Raw genomic sequence first — 20,643 nt, 5'->3', positions numbered from 1 at the left:
AGAAGCATCAAGCTTACTAGTGCCTTTCTAGACATGCTATAAGTAAAAAACATAATCATAACATCCTTCAAGTGGTGGAGCATGACAGAAATTTTAAACCAAGCTTGCGGTAATGCAGATATAATCAAGAACAGTGAGAGTGCCCGTATTATTTTGGCAGGCAACTTAAATTTCATAACATTATCTCATCGTCAGTGCACATATAGTTTTATGATTGTTTCTGATGTAAATTATTTGATAAATAAATAATAATTTGTAATCCTATTAATCTGGCTCATTTTTTTTTTCCAATGGGGGAGGCGGTGGCTGAATCGGTAGAGAGGCGGCCTGCAGTCCTAATGGACCCAGGATCGAATCCCGGCTGGGGCAGGGAACAGTTTAAGGATTTGAATGTCCTAAATGCAGACTTTCCTGATCTACCAGACTACCCGCCGACATGTCGTAAAAATACCCCCACTAATACCAGTACACCAGTCCTGTATGAGACAGCCTTAGCATGTATACTGTAAATATGGACTGTGGGTGTTAGCTCCGAAGTGGTGACATGTGGAGGTGTAGGAGGACTGCTGGGCCTTGGGATAGGCCACTGCCCCCGAGAAATAGACCCAGAAGCCTTTGTCCAGAGTTGGACACGTAAAAAAAAAAAAAAAAAAAAAAAGCAGATGTACAGTAAAGTAAATGTTTTGGTATCAGGTGTACCCCGTAAATCATGACCAATATTTACGAAATTTTGGACAAACACACATTTTGTACATTGGAACAAACTGAAGCTAGGGACAGGACCATAGTATACACATTAAAAAATCAGGAAGGAGATGATGCACCCTACCCACCAGGCTGACTGAGGTCATCCTAGCATAGTGGATCTTAATTTTTTCGGTCCCAACACTCCCATAATCAAATCTAATTCAACCTGATATACCTAAAAATTTATTACTTCCTTCACTTTCAGTTTCCTGTAAGGTTAATGGCTGATTGTTCCCTCCCACCACTGACAGACAAATGGCTGGCAAAGGCCGAACCACTGGACTAACTGGCAGCTATTAGTGGTTTGCCAGAGTGTCGTAGTTACTATACACGAAACTTTAATTTATTCAGGAGCCCTTCTGGATACCCCCAAGAACCTATTTCGATATCCCCTGGGGGTATAGAGGTTCTACTTTAAGAACACCTGTGCATACTGTGCATCCTGTTAGGACCGAGCACGATGCACAGCATGTCGGTTAAGTTTTACTCCCTGGCCGAAGTCACGGTTGCTCCTCCTCGTCTGAGGCGCATAGCACCAGCAAGAGAAGGCTCTTCTCCAGCGCCTGGTAATGGTGAACGAGTGTTAAGTAGTGGCTGAGAATAGTAATGGCGATGGAGAATAGTAATGCTAATGGAGTACAAGTGGTGCGTGAGAATGATATTGATTGTAAAGTGTTGTACCTGTAATGCTGGCAGAAATTAGTCAAGTGGCACTTCGATGGTGGCGGCAGGGATTGGTAATGTTTGTAGAGAATGGTGCTGGTGGTAAAATGTGTTAATAGCACTAAATAATGGTAATAGTGGTGGTGAATGATAATGTTAGGGAAGAGAGTAGTGTTGACGACACAGAATGATGGATGCGGCAAGGAATAACAATGGTAGGATTGTCCAATACTGTGTAAGAAACTGGTAATAGTGGAGACTGTGGGAGTGGAGAATTGTAATTATGAATGTGTGTAGTGGAAAATGGTAATGACTGTGAAGTATGGTAATGCTGTTGTACTGATATATGGCAAAATGTGGAGTTGGTGATATATGTACAGGTGTTTGTGTGTGTGTGTGTGTGTGTGTGTGTGTGTGTGTGTGTGTGTGTGTGTGTGTGTGTGTGTGCCCTAGCTATAGTGTTGTGTTGCAGGGTGGCCTCTGGTGTTCCTGGGTGCGTGGTCAGCTACCATGGCGGTGTACCACCCCGATCACTGCTGGCGGGGCTACGGAGGATTACCATACATCTGGATACTCGTCGCTCCCATGGTCACAGCACTCATGGTACTGTATGTCATGCATTTTTATTAATTTGTTTTCCTGTGTCCGATTCCGGGCAGACAGTTGACAGCTCATTTCCTGAAGCTTAATTGTTTATCTCGCTTCTCACACACTTTCACATGCCGTTTCATGGCTGTATAATTCTTTTATCCATTGTCAGCTAATCCCAGACGCAGTTCAGTCCAAGGAACCTGCATGTGTTAGTATTTTCAGCCCGTGGGTTATTGACAGATTTAGGGAAATAATAAAGGAATTAGTTGGAGAAGAAGAGGGAGGTTTGGGGAAGGGAAGAGGTTGTGTAGATCAGATATTCATCCTTAGGTTTTTAGTGGAAAAATTTCTAGAGAAGGGAAATAAGTTGTATGCGGCCTTCATGGATTTGGAGAAAGCATATGACAGAATAGATAGACAAGGAATGTGGAAAATATTAAGAATATATTGAGTAAATAGAAAGCTGTTGAATGTCGTGAAGTGTATGTATGAGGATGCTAAGGCTGCGATGCATGTGAATAGTGAACTGGGTGACTTTTTGTCTGAATGTTGGATTGAAACAGGGATGTGTCATGTCTCCGTGGCTGCTTAGTCTGTATATGGATAGTGTTATAAACGAGATACAAGTAAGGGCAGTGGATGACGGAGTGGCCGTAATGAGAGAGGGCAGCGTTTGGAAACTTCCTGTACTGTTGTTTTAAGTGACGAAGGGGAACTGAAGGCTTGTTGAATGAGGTTGGGAGAGTGTGTAAGAAGCGGAACCTAAAGGTGAATGTAGGGAAGTGTAAAGTTATAGTCTTCGAGAGAAATGAAGTCACTGAATGTACAGTGAGGCCGAATGATGAGGAAATGGTAAATGTGAGTACATTTAATTCTTACCTGTGACCGTTGCCTTTGGATGATTATTGTCATACTTGAATTACTTCATTTTTTACTAAATCCTAACCCAGCTATTAACTTTTGTTAAAATCATATTAAAGCTGTTGGAGCTGAGTTTGTCCATGACTGACCATTGGCCTTTCCTTGTGATCTTGATATTTGGCCGATTCTTCTCAAAATCGAATCCCTTGATTTTTGTTATAGTTAACTGCACTCTACAAATTTTAGCCTACTTTAGATTAAAACACTTTAGGGTGACCTTTTCATGCGACCTTGACCTTTGATATATTGGTCTAAAAAAGCAAAAGGTTCAACCTCTTGTGTGATCATCAACTCATCCACCAAGTTTGAGGCAAATCAGATTGAAATTGATTTAAATGTTTTGTTCATTCACAGGCAGACTGGTCGAAAATAACCTTGCCTTGTGACTGACTGATTGTTCTCAAAATTAATTCCCTTCATTCTTGGCAAACTCTTACCTTTCCACTAAATGTGCTACAAGACAGACAAATATTGGTGGCATTAACCTTGCCTGTACCTTACCCTTTAATCTTCCACTGTAACCTTCACCTCTGACTAAGTGTTTGTAGAATCGACTGCCTCTACTCTTGCCCTATCCTCAACACTTTCACAAAGTTTGGTCTAATTCGGATAAAAACTAATTACCGTGACATTGTCGTGTGTCTTTGATCTATGACTTTATGTTCTAAAAAACAATAGGCCAATCTCATAAGGGATCCACAGCCCATACATTCCAGTCTGATTTAGATCACATTAAAACTCATTTATTTTGTTCACACACACACACACACACACACACACACACACACACACACACACACACACACACATACACACACACACACACACACACACACACACAGTAGTAAGTAGTAAGTAAGTATTTATTGACCACAATATCCAGTTACACATACAGGATTTCAAGCAACAATAAACCTTAGCATGATAAACAGTACATCAGGTATTAGCAAACAATTATGGTCCACAAAACAATCGAAGTATTAAGGGGTTGATCAGTGCATCTATATAGCCTTAATGAATGATGGAAATCATTACACTTCTGATTAGTAACTTAACTACAGTTTGACCAATCACCTTTTTTACAGGAAAAAAAAAAAATCCCAATGACATATCATGGTTAGAATAAGAGCATACACAATTAATTAAATTCACTTTAAATAACATAGGTTATGATAAACATTATAGTACACACTAGCCAAAACAGGAAAGGACCTTATATACTATCTCCTCAATAGGAAACTGAGCATCGTCACCAATTATTTGACTCCAGGAAGTAAAGTTATATCTTGTACGTATGTGCTGAGTCAGTGGACACACCTCCAGTACATGCAACTCTGTTTGCACAGCACCACATGGACAGAGCCGCTCTGCTACCTAGAGACGTCCCCGTCCACGCCAATTCCAACGGCCCGTCTCAATCGCCACATTATGACTGATTACCAGCAGCCGACTAAATGCCATTCTGTGTACCTCACTAGTTTTACCACGACATTTATAGATCTCGTGAACTGTTAAGGTAGGGTTCAACACATTATTAATTAGCCTTCTAAAAGATGTAGGGTTAGAAATTGATTTGTTTAAAGATTCAATGACGACTTTAACATCATCAACAGAATTATTAATTAAACTCTTAATGTGTTTACTTGTTGGTGTGTTAACCTCCATGGTCAGCCTGACGGCGTGCACCCACGGGTCATCGGGCATACCGGGCCTCTCCCCCCACAGTCGCTGGAAAAGCTTCCTCTGCCTTGCTAGTACTAATGATTTCAGTGGCGGGCACCCGAGTTCCACGTAACAAACTTCCGTGCACGCCGTCATACGAGCTCCCAGCAGCTGTTTAATACCCCAGTTATACAATTTTTCCATTGGCCTCAAGTTCCCATTGAACCAGGACTCACAGCCATATAGGATGGTTGACATTAAGGCTGCTTCAAACATTTTCTTTTTAACATAAAATGGTATGTCTATATTCTTTTCCAAAAATGACACAAATTTCAGAATGTGGCACATTTTTGCTTGTGCGTGGGCGGTAATGGCGGACGACAGGGTCCCGTCGCTTGTGAACAGGCTGCCCAGATACACATACCTGTCACACCACTGCACAACCATATCACCAACGCAGAATGGCTCACGATCGCCCACTGACGCATGGATTGCAAAGAACTTGGTCTTAATATTATTCACAACCATGCCATTATTTACACATAACTGATTCAGAAATATAAGTTTATGTTCCATCCCGCGTCGCGTTGTCGAGAGAATAACAGTATCGTCCATAAGGACAAGGAGATGAAGCCACTGTAAAAAACCACCAGCCAAGATATAACATCTACTCCTGCTTTACGAGCATGGGTGTTAAACTGAGTGGGGTCCGTGTGTATGACAGGTATGATTCTTAAAGTACGTAGTCTGACACTATAGCAGTGCTATCCTATGCCTATCATCCATTTTGCAATTTGCTTATAGTACCATGCTAGTTTTCATTATTTTACAAGGCAAGTTATACTGAGATATGAAGGTATGGGAGAAAAGAAAGTGGTATTAATTCACTTATTTTACAGAACCAAAAGTCTCTTTTAAAGCAATCTAACCATAACATTTAGGGTATATTAAGTAAAGCTGTATTAACGGAAGCTGTCGTGGTACTGAAATGGTGCTAAACTATGCATATCATCATCAGAGGGATGGGTGTCAAATGATTAAGGTTATAGAAACTGCAGTGGCTCCAGTGAACCTAATTAACCAGTGGTACAGTTGTCAGGACACCAGCTGCATGATTACTTATCGTAACGGTATTATATATATATATATATATATATATATATATATATATATAAATATATATATATATATATATATATATATATATATATATATATATATATATATATATGTGTGTGTGTGTGTGTGTGTGTGTGCGTGTGAGAGAGAGAGAGAGAGAGAGAGAGAGAGAGAGAGAGAGAGAGAGAGAGAGATTCCACATGGAATTAAACAGGTTATACTTTACCAGGTGGTACATTGATACATATTAGATGAACATTTCTGCAGCATGTTATGCCGATTCAGTTTCGTTAGTGTTGTATGTATAACATAACTGCTTGTCTTTTGCGTTGAAGCGTTCAGTCAGTTTTATCTGACAGTAACTGCGACTCTTGGAAAACACCTAAAATATATTTCAATCCTTTTCCAGTGAAACTATATACCAAAATACTCTTGTTGGTTGTAATAAAATTCACTAAGACACTAGCAAGCTCTCGGAGAGCGCATACCTCCGCCAGTGCCAATGCCATTAAAATGGATCCGGATCCGGATCCGTTGAGATAGTGTGTGGAATATAATAGGATCCGGATCCGCCCCAAAAGTTAATCCACTGTTTCTTGACCCATGGTCCACTCTTCCACAAAATAATTTTGAAATTCATTGAGAACCTTTGGAGTTACTATGCTGGATACATAGTATCCAGATCTGGATCCGGATCCTCCGCCAAATTTAATCAATTCTATCTTGGTCCATGGCCCACCCTTCGACAAAATGTCATTAAAATTCATTTCAACTGTTAGAGATATTGTGCGGGATACATTGGATCCGGATCTGATCCAGATCCTCCAGAAAACTAAAAGAATTTCTTTCCTGGGCCATGGCCCACCCTTCCACAAAATTTCATTGAGATTCATTGAGAACCTTTGGAGATGTGTGGACAAGCAAACAGATAAAACTGCCATAGGCAGAGCGCTTGCCGGATGGATTTCCCCCCCCCTTCCTTCTCCCTCATTCTCCCTCTTTTCCCTCCCCTTTTCCCCCTCTTCACCCCTCTCTTTCCCCCTCTTCACCCCTCTCTTTCCCCCTCTTCACCCCATCCTCTTCCCCCTCGTCTGCTTAGTTTTTCATCGGTGTGTGCGCAGTAGAACACTTGCTGGATGGATCCGATTGTTTGTTTAGTTTTCAACAACGTGTCGGCAGTCATTTGGCGACAGTTTTCGCACCTGCGAAACACATGACGGGTTTAGGGAGCTAGAAATTGCATTGTCAGGTGCACCAGACGTTTCTCTTCATTTTGGTAACGAAAAAATAAAATCGATTTTCGAAATATGAAAAAATGATGCCAAGGTCGGCCACTGGGTCCGGACGATTTCCGGAACTACGGCCATTGAGGGGTTTCAATCTGCCACCCAGTCCAGGGCCTTTGACCGAATTAGATGAAAACTAATAACCTTCTGAATTCTTTTCAGAATGATTGGCGCAAAACTGTGACCTGGAGAGTGCAAACAGACAAACAGACAGACAGACAAACATACGAAATTGACCAACATGCTTGCCGAACAGAAAGATTCCGGCAAGCAACAAACATAGGTAAATACATAACCTTCAACTTTGTTGGCAGAGGCAATAACGCAGATCATTCACGAGGAGCGATCGGTGGTACTCATGGCTACCAACATTCTACACATCGCGTGTTTATTTATACCCATTTGTATCCGACCATAGTGTTGTACTTAGGGGGCACTGTACACTCGCACCAGAAAGTATCGATGCACTGTGGGTGCGATGCCATCCGGAATTATTCGACCATGCAGCACTAACAGCCCGTTAACACCTGTATATATTATAACATTTACGGCCATTTCCTACTCATTATGAAGGACACAAGAGTTATATCTGATATAGCTGTGATCTATCGTCTGGGATCCCTCCGTGTGGGAGGACAGAGCCACAATTTCCAGTTCCCTTTGTTCCGTGCGTCATAATACATAACATATTCTGCACCGATACTTTTTGGTGCGAGTGTACATACCCGGAATACTGTATTCGCTGAATTAAACCAATGTAAAAGGTGATATAGCCAGTGTCTGTCTTTCTTGGCAGAAATTCAATTTGTGTCTCCCTACCCAGGAAACTGGAGAGCGTGGGCGTTTGTTGCCAGATGGTTCATTCATCACAGCCAGTCATCTTTATAAACACGGGTCTGGACGGCTGCATTTTCAGTATTTGCTAACTGAAAACGGATACGCCTAATTTTGTTCTGAGGCATCCGACGGATCGATCATAGTAGCGTATCATCATCATCATCATCATCATCAACAGCAGCAGCAGCAGCAGCTACGGTACAGCTGTAGCTTGAGTCAGTCCAAGGCAACACCAAGGCCTCTCCCATCACTTTTCCACTTTGACTTACTGGCTTCTTGCCTGTTCCATCCAATCCCAGCGAATCTCCGAATCTCATAACACCATCTCGTCCCTCTCCTTCTTACTCCATGTCTGGGCCACTCAGATACTCTGGTTGTTCAAATATTATCAGTTTTATTAAGAAAGCGTTCTGCCCACATCAGCTAATTCCTTCGTACCTCCTCCAGCGAAATTGGAGGAGGTTATGTATTCAGTTGTGTTTGTCTGACTGTCTGTCTGTCTATCTGTTTGTCCAGATGACATCTCCAAAAGTTTTTAATGAATTTCAATGAAACTTTGTGGAAGGGTGGGCCATGGGCCAAGAAAGAATATAATAAATTTGAGAGCAGATTCAGATCCGGATCCGGATCCTACCACCACGGATCCTGATTCTGATCCTTTTTAACGGCATTGGCGGAGGTATGCACTTTCTGAGTGTTTGCCCGTTATCGCCTCCTTTACAAGGCGGAGCAATAATGTTTTGTCTCGCTCTGAGTGTTTGGCGGTGTGTGTGTGTGTGTGTGTGTGTGTGTGTGTGTGTGTGTGTGTGTGTGTGTGTGTGTGTGTGTGTGTGTGTGTGTGTGCGCATATGTTCCCATTATATCTCATGAACGGCTTGAGCTATCAACATGAAACCTTCAGGGTATCAAGATATGTCCAAAATCTTGACCGAGTTCGAAAATGGGCACTCTTAGTCAAAGTCAAGGTCACCAAAATGGCTGCCATAAGTCAACTAGTTTTTATCGCCCACCTTTAGGACCATTATATCTCATGAACGGCCTGAGCTACCAATATGAAACCATCAGGGCATCAAGATATGGCCTAAATCATGGACTTGGCCAACAGCATATTCTGGTGGGCGATTAGCATTTGGCACCAGAATGCTTTTCTGTAACGATTATCAGCATTTCGGTACAGACACTATCGACAGAATCCCGAATTCTCCACTTTCTTTCTTGTGACTTTCTACCTCTAAAGTGTCAGAACAGTTCATCTTGACTTTTTCACAAAGGGGTTTCATTCTCCGCTGGGTGTGATGCATGGCAGATAATGCCTGAAGGAAAAAAAAAAAAAAGGGTCAGGACTAGGTCAACTTTAAATATTTTTCACTAATTAAGACCAAATTCGGTAGACTGGTAGGGTGTGGGCAAATAAAAAAATTGTTAAATTCTGCGGACAATCATTCGAAGTTAGGGGTCACGGGAGAAGGTCAAACTTTTCGTCCTTTAACTCTTTTTGTATTCTCTTTGGACGAGACTTTTGCAACGATTTAACATCAAGAGTTAACCGTTACTCCCAGTCCTTCATTTATGCAACAGGTCAACTCTGGAACTGTCTCCCTCTGTCTGTATTTCCTTCTTCCTTTGATCTCCAGTTTTTCAAACGCAGTGTGTCCAGGCATCTCGAAATGATCGGCTCTTGAATTTGGCTCTCTCTTGTATTTTGCATTTCTCTTGGAAGGAACAGTAATTGCGGGCTCGCGGCCTTTGGTTCCTTCTTCCTCGCATAAAAAAAAAATATTAAATCATTATCTCTTGAGAATATTATGCCAAAGGTCACGATCACGATGTGGGGTCATTTTATTTATTTTTTTTTTCTAATCCATTTTGGATCTGGGCTAATGGTTAACACAACTTTGAAGTATTTCAAAGGACAATCAGTCATAGGTCAAGGTCACAGACCAAATCAAAAGTTTGGTCACAGACAGATTGTAAAGTTCGGGTGTTGTGCCCTCCCATTACTCCTTTATTCCCACATTTGATTTAGCTCGATAAACTTTTTTAACGGTTAGAGTTTTCGTTAACTCAGTCACTGCTTTGGTGCTCATTTTCAGTTTGATAACTTACAAAAACCTTACTGCCTTTCTTACACGGACGTAGGAACAACAGTACGCCCTAAACAGCTGGAACAAGGGCGAGGCACTAAAAACACATGTACTCCATCGGATACCATAATGGTGTAGCAGACTTTTACCCCCAAAGGGTTATGATAATGGTAGAACTACTAACCAATCACCCAGTGCGAAAAATAATGCTCCCCCCCCAAAAAAAATGAGTTGGGGGGGGGATTCCGGGCGAATTGCCATCCCTGCAACTTCATACATATTATGAAATTTATTTTAATTTTATTTCCTTAACTTTCGTTTGTTTTTCTAACCCAGGAAGTTTTCCTTTTATCCTTATATGCTACTTCAAGCGTTATCCTTTCCTTTCTGAGGATTCTTAAGTTTACGTTTCAGTGATTATGTTTTTGATCCGTAAACAAAAACAGGATGTGCTCAATGATCATATATGTTTCTTTTGTCCTAATGGTGCTGCAGTTGCCCATCCTTGATGTGCTTAACTTAGTTTGCCGAAAGCCCTCAACCTCATTTTTATTTTCACAAGATATCCTTGTCATGGATTGATTCTGACTGAACTACATGCCATAGTTCTATGTGTTCGTAAACACATTCTTGAAATTCAACTCCTGTTTTTATTGGACAGAGACGAACATTTCAATTAAACACAATTATTGTCTTCATCAAACTCATTATCAAAAATACCTTCAGACTCTCCGTGATAAAGTCGCCTGCCATCCCTTGTAGTTCTTCCCCAGATTCGCTGGAAAGAACTGTCTTCAGATATAAGACTGTAAAATCGTTCATCATTTATGTAAATTATTTGATCACGATGTAAATTTCTTAAAACGTCCTATACACATGAAATGAATTACTTGGGTGAAATTGTGTCTCTTTCTCCAACATTATTCATCAGTTATTTTCTGGCTATGATGATGACCGTGCTAGCTATAAAATATCTTCTAGTACTTTTACATGAGCTTTTTCCTTGTCTTGTCCTCGAATTGATCTCATCACTGCAGCAATCCCAACTGAATCAAATGCTTTCTCATAATCAACAAACGCCATGTACAAAATTTTCTTATGTTCGGAAGTATTCTCAATCAAATGATTAATAACATGAGTATGGTTTCTTGTTGAGTAACAACTTCTTTATCTTGCCTGTTCTCTCTTGCCTGGTAAGCATCTAAGGTAAGGTTACAGTAATTTGACTGACTAGGAAAAAACAAAAAAAGTTCACAGAACAGGGAGAATACGGTACTTCATTAAATCTTTGATATCACCATTTATTTATTTTCTTATGAAGCAGAGCCTCGTACGTTTCTAACCATTTCTGTTTATTTATTACAAAGTCACCTGCGTCCTTAATAACATCAGGGGAGATATCGTTATCACCTCCTTCCTTACCCCTTGCGATTCCTCTCAAACAGTTCTTTACTTAGCATAGTTCATACAGTATGTAACATTGAGGATAATTGTGTCCACCATTTCTCTGTCCTGAACTGACTTTTCGACCAGTCTGTTACTGCAGTAATGATTGTTATCAAATTAGTCTAATATTTCATTCTTTATTTTTTTCGTTACTTCTCCATTATAGTTTCTCAGACCAAACCTTTGGTTTCTTCGTATACTATGCCCCCACGTGACTGTCTTCAGGCTTTTAGTTTCTTTCTATACCAAACTTCAGCTTAGTTATCTTCAGGCTTCCACCATTCCTTAAAGACTCTACAATGCTGGTCATGTTAGACTTTCGCATAACTATATTTTTCTTCTTGTTAGTGTTCATTAATTCCACTGCCTCAGTCTGATCTCTCCTTGTCCTTACAATCATGTTCCATTTTTTCCTTAGAAGATATTGGTAATCTCTGAGACTGTGATGTAGTTTCTCCTCCTCCTACTAAAGCTGCTTGGTTCACTTTTCTCGTGAAATTTTCATTCATTTGTTCTATGGCCGAGAGGATTAGTATTTTCTCTTTTTTTCTGAGATCTATTATTACGTAACATCTGAACTTCCTGTGGTCATATCCCTCATTTATTCTGTTTAGTGTAGTTATGCTTTTCCATGTACCAGCATGTGATTTGTCAGTGATGAAAACTATTTCGTTTTTTGTTCTACCACTTGATCCTTTCCATGTCTACTTCCCACTTTGTTTCTTTTGAAAGAATGTCTTCATCACCCTGATATTGTTCGCTAAAGAATATTCCACTAGCAAAGCATCTCTCCATTTCCGAATACTCATACTAAAATACCACATTGCATTCTCGCTTACCCTTTAGTTGCCTAATTATGAATTAGTCTCCATCATATATGTGTGCCGCGACTTGTACTTATTCATTTATCCCTTTACATCTTCATACATACTGTTTTCTACATTACTATCATTAGATGATGTTAGTGCATAGACCTGGATTAACTTCATCTTGTACATTTTGTACGATTTTCTTATTAGGCCTGACACTTTCATTAATACTAAACAGTTCTTCAGTGCTGCCGTTTACGTGTTTGTTAATCCAAAACCCTGTACTATGTTCCTAACTTTCATGTCTGCATCTGTAAAGAAGTATGTGACAATCAGACAGTTCTATGAATGGCTCACCTGCTCTTCTCTCCTCACTAAATCCTATGATAGCTCTGTTTATACCTCTTAGTTCTTCAGGAATAGCTATTTTACCATCACTAAAGAGGGGTTGGACGTTGGACGTTACAATATTCAGTATCCAGATGTGGTTAGCCTTGCCGCATCAGAAGATTGTTAGCATCCCGTGCACTGGAGCAGGTCTGACCCTCGCCATGTTCAGTTGCTTTGTTGTTGCTGATAGCTGGGGGACACGTCTTGGAAAGCTAATCATAGTGGTTCAGAAATGAGATCTGAGTCTGTGCTTCGCAAAGCTGGATCGGACAAGTACTGCGAGGAAAACATTGTTCATATGAACACTAACAGTAAACCTGTAGTTACCTGCATCCTTAATACCTGACTATAGTGAAGTGCCTTCACCTTACAGTTAGAGTCTACTTTAGTTTTCATTCTTGGAGCTGATTGGTTGTTATTTTGAGGAAAACTTTGGAAATAAATTGCTTGTGATGTTTCCATTTCATTTCTGTACTCTGTGGTTGTAAATAATATTAAGAGATGTGTATTAATCATCAATGAGGACCTAGGCTAGGAGAGTAACAAGTAGCCTGCAAAACACAATAGCAAAACCGATATCGGAAATAGACGAGGTTTAAATGAAACACTGACGATTCCACTCATCCACAGATTCCCGGGTGTATGATATCATGCCGAAGAAGATGCATGAGTTCCCACATCGTTCGTTAGTCATGTTATTTCCCTGGTGTCTATGCGTAACACATTGCCCAGTTAGCAAAAGACAGTAGCCTAACATCCAGTCCTTTCAGCCACAAAAGTATAGGGCCAGTTGTGTTGTGTAACAGTCATTAATGCAACAGAAGTCTGTTATCGACCACAACAGGAAAAAATCCGGTCCCAGCTTTCATCACTGTAACACACTCGTTGTCAGCTTGTTGCATTTGAATTTCATCCATCAGGTTCTTTGCCTGTCTCTTCCTCCCACACCATATTTCGGTTGTTGTTACTGTCACTATTACTGTCCATTACTTGCCCCTTCTACAAAGACTACAAGTAAACTGATGGTATAAGGGTAGCACTTGTAGCTCCCCCATAGAAAAACCCAAAACCCAAATTCAATTTCCGGAGCAGTCAGGTAGGCCATTTGGAAGAAGTTTGCTTCCCAGGTCCCTTTTCGCACAGCAGTACAGTCGGGAACCTGGAGGTCAATTCGACTGTTGCGTCTCGTATTCTGAAGACAATGATTTTTTTTTTTTTCTCATAACGTTCTGCCTGGTCGTCATGCCACAGACACTAATACTAAGCGTTCTACTACGATGGAGTTTGCCACTTGAGCTCACCTTTTTTTCCCTAGTGATTATACTTCCCGCTTAATTCTTCTCTTATCCAGGCATCTGGTCATTATGTGAAGACTCGATGGACACACTGATACTGTATCTTCCTCTTTAACAGCTGCTTGCGCCAAACAATTTTACACTGGTTAGGATGGGAGTGTGATATTTAGTGGTTAGAGATAAACCTCTCTCATATCCTTCACTGGTTAGGGGCTGCTCTAGTCTCAGTAGAAATGTCTAGTGGAAGCAAAAATAAAATACATATGATGTCACTGGAGCGAAGAAATTACAAGAGGAGGCAGGAACTCTTAATGTTCCTAACTGTCCTTCCCTCACATAATAAATTCTGTTATGTTTTCATTACCAGAAAAAGAAGAATCGTTTCCAGTTCTTTTTCACTTACTCAGATTTTCTTTTATCTCCTTTTCCTGGGGCTGACAAGTGTCGTAATGTTTAAACTTAGTTCAGTAATGTCATAATAATGGAAATTTCCTTTGAAACCGCCACGCTCTCGGTGATACCTTATTAATAGGCGTTAACTGTACTTAGTGTTTATGTCAGTTACAGTGTCATCAAAGTAAATATCTTGAAATGCTCTTACAGCATGCAACTAATACGTGCAGCGTAAGTGAGTTCAGTTATTGGGCAATCCTGATTACTGGTATGTTTTTGCAGTCTGAATGGAATTCGAAGACAGCAGTCATGGATAGGCCTACATATCTCCACCCCACCACTTGGATACATTCCCCAGCTCTACCCTTTTAGATGGCGCTGATGAGGAGCCTTCACTTGGTGGCGTTGTGCTCTCTGGGTGGAGCAGCTGCGGTGTGTACCCAGGAGCCAAACCTCATTTTTTTTGTACCTCGTAGTGGGAAGGACTCTGATCCAACCCTGGAGAAATGCTGTCAGCTACGAGGGGGACACCGGACCCTTTCACGGGTATATGATGACTGTACTGTAGTCAGGGAAAGTTCCGCATTACCAACTGCTCGGAGCATTGATGGTCGACGAATAGTCACAAAGCAGCAGCCACACCCCACGTGTCTGGTAACTGTGAGTGGGAGTGAGGGTGGCCGGGGGTTGGAGGGTTTGGGGAGCTGCTCACGTCACAGTATCAATACATGTTTACTGTCAAAGGTATGCTTCTTTGCCTTCGTTTTGTGATGTTCGATAGGAATGATAGTTAGTGGGACTGATCTTATAATTACGACTTCCCATGTCATTCTGTCAAAAGGAAAACGAAAAACCTGTTAATCGCTCATATAGATTTTTTTTTTATTATTACACACTACCCTAGACCCTAAGTTCGAGATGAATAATTACCAGAATAAACACTGGAAATGTTTGCAGTGGGATGTTTATAGTGGGATGACAGGATAAATAAATAAATATATACGAACTGACCTAGAGAGAGAGAAAGAGAGAGAGAGAGAGAGAGATTATGTAGATAGGTGGGTAAGTAGGTGGGTGGGTAGGTGGGTGGGTACATGGGTGACTAGATGGGTGGGTAGATGGGCAGATAAATAGGTAGATAGATAGGCAGATAGACAGATGGATAGTTAGGTAGACAGAGAGATGGATAGATAGGTAGACAGACAGATGGATAGATAGGTAGTTAGACAGATGGATGGATAGATAATTTAGTGGTTTAGTTTTCGAGTCAACACAAAATATAAATATACTCGTATGTTATATTGTTACGAATATCTCCTGAGGAAACGTCTCATGTTAATGATGAGAGGGATTGAAAGCATTCAGACCTCTGTCCGAACCCAGCAAACTTCTGACAACACTAACTACAGCCACCAAGTTATTTTTGTTTTTTTCATAAAATGCTAGCATCATACTGTCATGTATCCGTACTAAATTAAACACATCGTCCAAGTCATACATTGCAGACTTACACGTGATTCTCAATCTATCACCAAACCCTCCTATGCCCCCAATCCCCCGCCTCCCCTTCCTTCACACTCACGGTTACCAGACATGCGAAGTCTGGCTGCCGATTCACATTCGCCCGTCTCACACCAGTGTTTCGGGAGGTGAGTAATGCGGAACTTTCCCTGACTGTACCTGAAGGAGGGCTAAGTGGAAGCAGTTACTTACCTGTGGTCAAGGTTCTGTTCGGCCAGACAGACCGGGGTTAAGCAGCGACAAAAAGCCTCTTAAATGCATTCTTCATTCTCTATCTATCTATCTATCTATCTATAGCCCGACGCCCTAATCCCGCAAAGGGTGGCCGCAGACAAAACGCCTTCAAGTCGCTCTGTTACCCACCATTTGACTACCCTCCCCCCAACTCACCCCCCCCTCCCTCATATACCTCTCAACTCCATCCCTCCACCCCCTGGGGGTAGAGGGGGTTTCAAGAAAACTCCCCCAGTATCCCTGCTTGTCGTACGAGGCGACTAAAAGGGTTGGTGGTGGGTTAGTGCCCCACCCCGTAAAAAGAACTAACTAAAAAGCGAATTCTTCATTTTCAACCTCTAAAAATCATCCTAGCTCCTTAAGAACACTCTCTTCCAATTATCTTTTTTGAAGAGATGGCATGCCTCATATTACTTGCTTGAAGGCACTTCCTCAAATCCCACCCCCCTTGACTACATTCTCCAAGCCCTAACTTTCGTAGAGACCCCACTTACCCTCAAGAATATTTAGCAAAGTTTCGGAATTTCCACGTTTCAGAAACTTCTCGCAAGCCCACATTCCGTCAACTAACTTTTAAATGTAGAGGGATTCCCCAAACCCCACCTACAACTGAAACATTCCTTGAGTCGTGTCTCTTTGAAATATACCTCCACGCCATATCCCCTTACCTCCCTTCAAAGTATTCCCCAATTTTTCGTCCCTTGGCGGGATTCGTGAGCGAGGGAAATCTTCTTGCTTTCCTATCTATATATTCATCTCACTGAATGAGGTATTATAATCATTGTATATAAAAAAAAAATCTCGAAAGGACCATTAAATCAGTTGCTGTTTTCATTTGTGTATACTTGTTCGTACCTCTGGAGATGTTCCACCACCTCGCCACCATTTTTTCTGGAAATATACCCCACTTCCATATTCCCTCATATGCACTGTAGTATTTCCCAGACTCATTTGCTTTGAAGGCATTCCCAGATCCCAGATCTCACCAGTACTCCGCTGTTCTCCTGCCAATGTGCCTGATTGTACACCATCATGAAAAACAGCACTTGAGACCTCTCCTTACCCCATCTTTAACCACTTCAGTACAGTGACATTTTTATTTCTAAAGCCGTCAGACGATTTTACTCAGCTTTAGAGAGACTCCCTCCCCTAGAAGGGTTAAGAATACCACCTACGCATTTATTATGATGTAGTCTAAGAGAGTGAACTCACTTATAGATGACAAAAACAAACCTGAGCAGAGTACCAGGTGGAAGACCAAGCTGTGGTATGAGTCTGTTGTTGCAGGAATCAATGCCTGGTAGAGACAGAAATGCCTTGAGGTCCATTGTTCAGTCCCAGTTTCTACCGGGTGTGGCGTCTAACAATAGACTGATACCGGTATGTCTTTTAACTGTGCTGCTAATCCTTCATTTCTAAAGACAAATTTCTGCTCGTAAAGATAACATCAGGCATTCCAACGAAAGAAACGAAAAGCTGACAACATTTTCTGCCATGTCAGAGATAAAAAGTCCAATCCGTGATGAGCTAAGAATATGCAACCGTCAGAATGAACTGATTAAAATTAGATTATACTCTCTTGGATATTAACACGCTTTAAGTTGAGGAAATTCAAAGTGCTCTCGTAATTACTATTTTCATGCCGTTTTCGAAACATTTAGCAAGTTTTTGCATAAACTTTAAACAGCTTATTGTAGTATACACTACTTTTCTGTGTAGAAAAGATAAAATGTACCTAAGATAAATAATACGGTCGAGAGGTAGCCAGATCGGTAGAAACGTGACTTGCAGTCCTAATGGACCCAAGTTCCAATCCCTGATGGAGCAGAGAACAGTTTAAAAATTTGAATATCAGTGAAAGCAGATTTTACTGATACACACCAGAAGATCCGCCGACTTGTCGTAAAAATAACCCCGTTATTTCAAAGATACCAATGGTGTATGAGACAGTCCTAGCACGTATTCATATTGGCCGGTGATTGTTAGCGCCAATGTGATGACACGATGAGGGGTATGGTATGAAGGACTACTGAGCCTTAGGAACGGGCTGTATGGTCTACGAGTATGACCAGAGTCAGACATACACATATACACAAAAGAGAGACTCTTGTCCATAACTAACTTTGGAAAGAATATTTATTACTAAGAATGTGCTGGGTGGGGGCGCTCACCATCAACTCATTCGATGTAGTGCTGCTCTCGGGTGACTACCCTTTCCTCTCCTCCATCCTTCTTTCCTTCCTTCCCCTTCTGTCATCATTTCCTTCATTCTTTCCTTGTCCTTCTGCCTAACGGTGACTTTACACTCCCTCTTCTGTCTTTCATTCCTTCATTCTTTCCTCTTCCTTCTGCCTGTGGGTGACTCTACACTGTGTGACAAGCCAAATGGTTTCCTGTACACCAGGAAAGCATTTACTACTCTAGGTGGTAACCATATAACCAAATTTTGGCGCCTGGTGGTTTAGTGGGTAATTAAGGCGCTCCAGTCGGATTGAGCCTGTGCAGGTTTATAGCCAAGGGGTGGTTGGGATTTACTGCTCATGTAATGCCACTCAGGGATGAGTGAGGCTGGCCACTCTCATCTTAAATGTCAGGACCAACTTGCCTTGCCCAGGGCTCCTACGCTCCTCATGGGGCTGCGTAGGATTGGATGATGAATGAATGAATTAATATGACCTACTCTGACCTACCTTACTCCCCAGATCAACCTGCTCTTCCTGGTGAACATCATACGGATCCTGGTGACCAAACTAAGGGCCAGCGACGCCGTGGAGACCACGCAAGTCAGGTCAGTCTCTCTCTCTCTCTCTAGTTTACCCATTATTTTTTACTGCACATTATCTACTTGTCTTTTCATCCGTTCATCATTCCTTCCTCATCAACCCATTCACAACATTATACTCATAATAACTGAGCCATTTTGTTGCGTAATATAGCAAAATAGTGAAAACACGATAAGGAAAAGAGGAAAAAAATGTTGGGTAGTAGAAAGAACTGAGTGAAACAGAGCACAGCCTGAAATAACTACTCATAAACTTGAAATTTAATGGAACTGTCATGGGTTTAGCTAATCAAAGTACAGTTCAGGAGGCTGAGAAAACATGTGAACAAAATGTAAATTGTCTCTTCCGTCCTCAATATAAAGTTGAGCTAATCCTGGGGAGAACAGAATTCACAGGGCCTCCTGCCCTTGGACAGAGCCCTCCCATCTTTCTCCCAAAATCCCATGACTCAAACCCCTGCAGGCCCTGCTGCAGGAGCATCCAATAAAACTGCCTGCGGGACCTCCCCACTGGGCATGGTTTTGTGTGTGTGTGTGTGTGTGTGTGTGTGTGTGTGTGAGAGAGAGAGAGAGAGAGAGAGAGAGAGAGAGAGAGAGAGAGACTGTCTTGTTAATACCCTGGGACGAGTGAGTAGACGTCCAAAATATCGACGATGAGTTCAAGCAGCTGCTGTACAGTATATGCTTCTGTTAGAAAGAAGATTCTGCTATAGAAATACCTCTAAATGGCACAAGACATATGCAGCAGCACGTCTCTTCATTAGCCGATGCTGGGCCATTAAAAACTATTACTTGCATTTGCGCAGGACTGAAAATAATCTGAGCCTCCCTTCAGATACAAGCTGCAGAATGACTGCCTCTGTCCCTAGAAGGGAGCAGAGAACCTACTGCAGCAGGAGCCACAGACTGACGACCTAATTCCCGAACACCGAGCTTGAGTGTTGACACCGTTCTCCTAGCTTTCTGTGGCAGGTGTTGCAGTGATTGCGAGAGACATATAACCTAGCGTGGCACAGCGGGAATGCTCCTGTGCCACATCTCTGTGGCAGGAGCTGCAGTTAGCCACAATTAGATCCCTTGAACTGCATCAGGATGCACAATGTTTCTCGTTGCGCCCAAGCTAATAAAACTGTGAACTGTGCTTTACTTGTAATGCCCGATATGAAGATCTTTCTAGGGAGACCCACCTCATAATGTATAATTTGCATAGTTCTGCTGTACATATATACTTTACTGACTTAAGAGTAGGTTATCTTCTGCAGCATAATGCTGCACATAATATTACTTGTGTGACCATTGGACAAAAGTGAATATGTACTCTAGGAAGATGGTGACACTTCAGATTTCTTTGGTTCCTTTTTTTTTTTTTTTGCACTAAGAGATCTTAAAAATAACACACACACACACACACACACACACACACACACACACACACACACACACACACACACACACACACACACACCTTGTGAGAAAGAGATCTTTGATGAGTAGAAAAAATCGCTCTACTAATCTTGATAAGTAACCTGAGAAATGTCATTTGAGTGAAACGTTGTTAACTAGAAAAGACCTTAAGGCATGTGTGTGTGTGTGTGTGTGTGTGTGTGTGTGTGTGTGTGTGTGTGTGTGTGTTTACCAATTTTGTCGGCATTATATATCACATAATATTCACATTATGAGATTTTCGTTTGTTTCACGGTTTTCCTTGTGCTTCTTTCTTTTTGTCCATACAAGTTTCACAAAGACGTAAATACCATTGTACACAGTTGCCGAGGGAAAAAATAAAAACTTGTTCAGCGAAAGGACTCACATGAACAATTTCCATATACAGTAATTACTAGCTTCGTAAATAGGGACGGGCAT

The 20,643-nt window shown here is 41.4% G+C and overlaps 1 protein-coding gene across 1 annotated transcript in view; it reads left to right on the top strand.

Annotated features, from left to right (window-relative positions):
• LOC145390374 (corticotropin-releasing factor receptor 1-like) overlaps window positions 1–20,643 on the top strand; it is a 427,528-nt gene that overhangs the window by 397,953 nt on the left and 8,932 nt on the right. Inside the window, exons 7-8 of the mRNA XM_080265322.1 lie at window positions 1,883–2,013; window positions 18,701–18,786. Of these exons, the coding sequence (XP_080121448.1) occupies window positions 1,883–2,013; window positions 18,701–18,786 (217 nt within the window). The remainder of the gene's footprint in view (window positions 1–1,882; window positions 2,014–18,700; window positions 18,787–20,643) is intronic.

The sequence above is a fragment of the Coenobita brevimanus genome, chromosome 14 (assembly GCF_032717465.1).
Source record: "Coenobita brevimanus isolate Jiangsu-jjx chromosome 14, ASM3271746v2, whole genome shotgun sequence".
NCBI lineage: Eukaryota > Metazoa > Arthropoda > Malacostraca > Decapoda > Coenobitidae > Coenobita > Coenobita brevimanus.
This window is presented reverse-complemented; position numbering and strand designations above follow the sequence as displayed.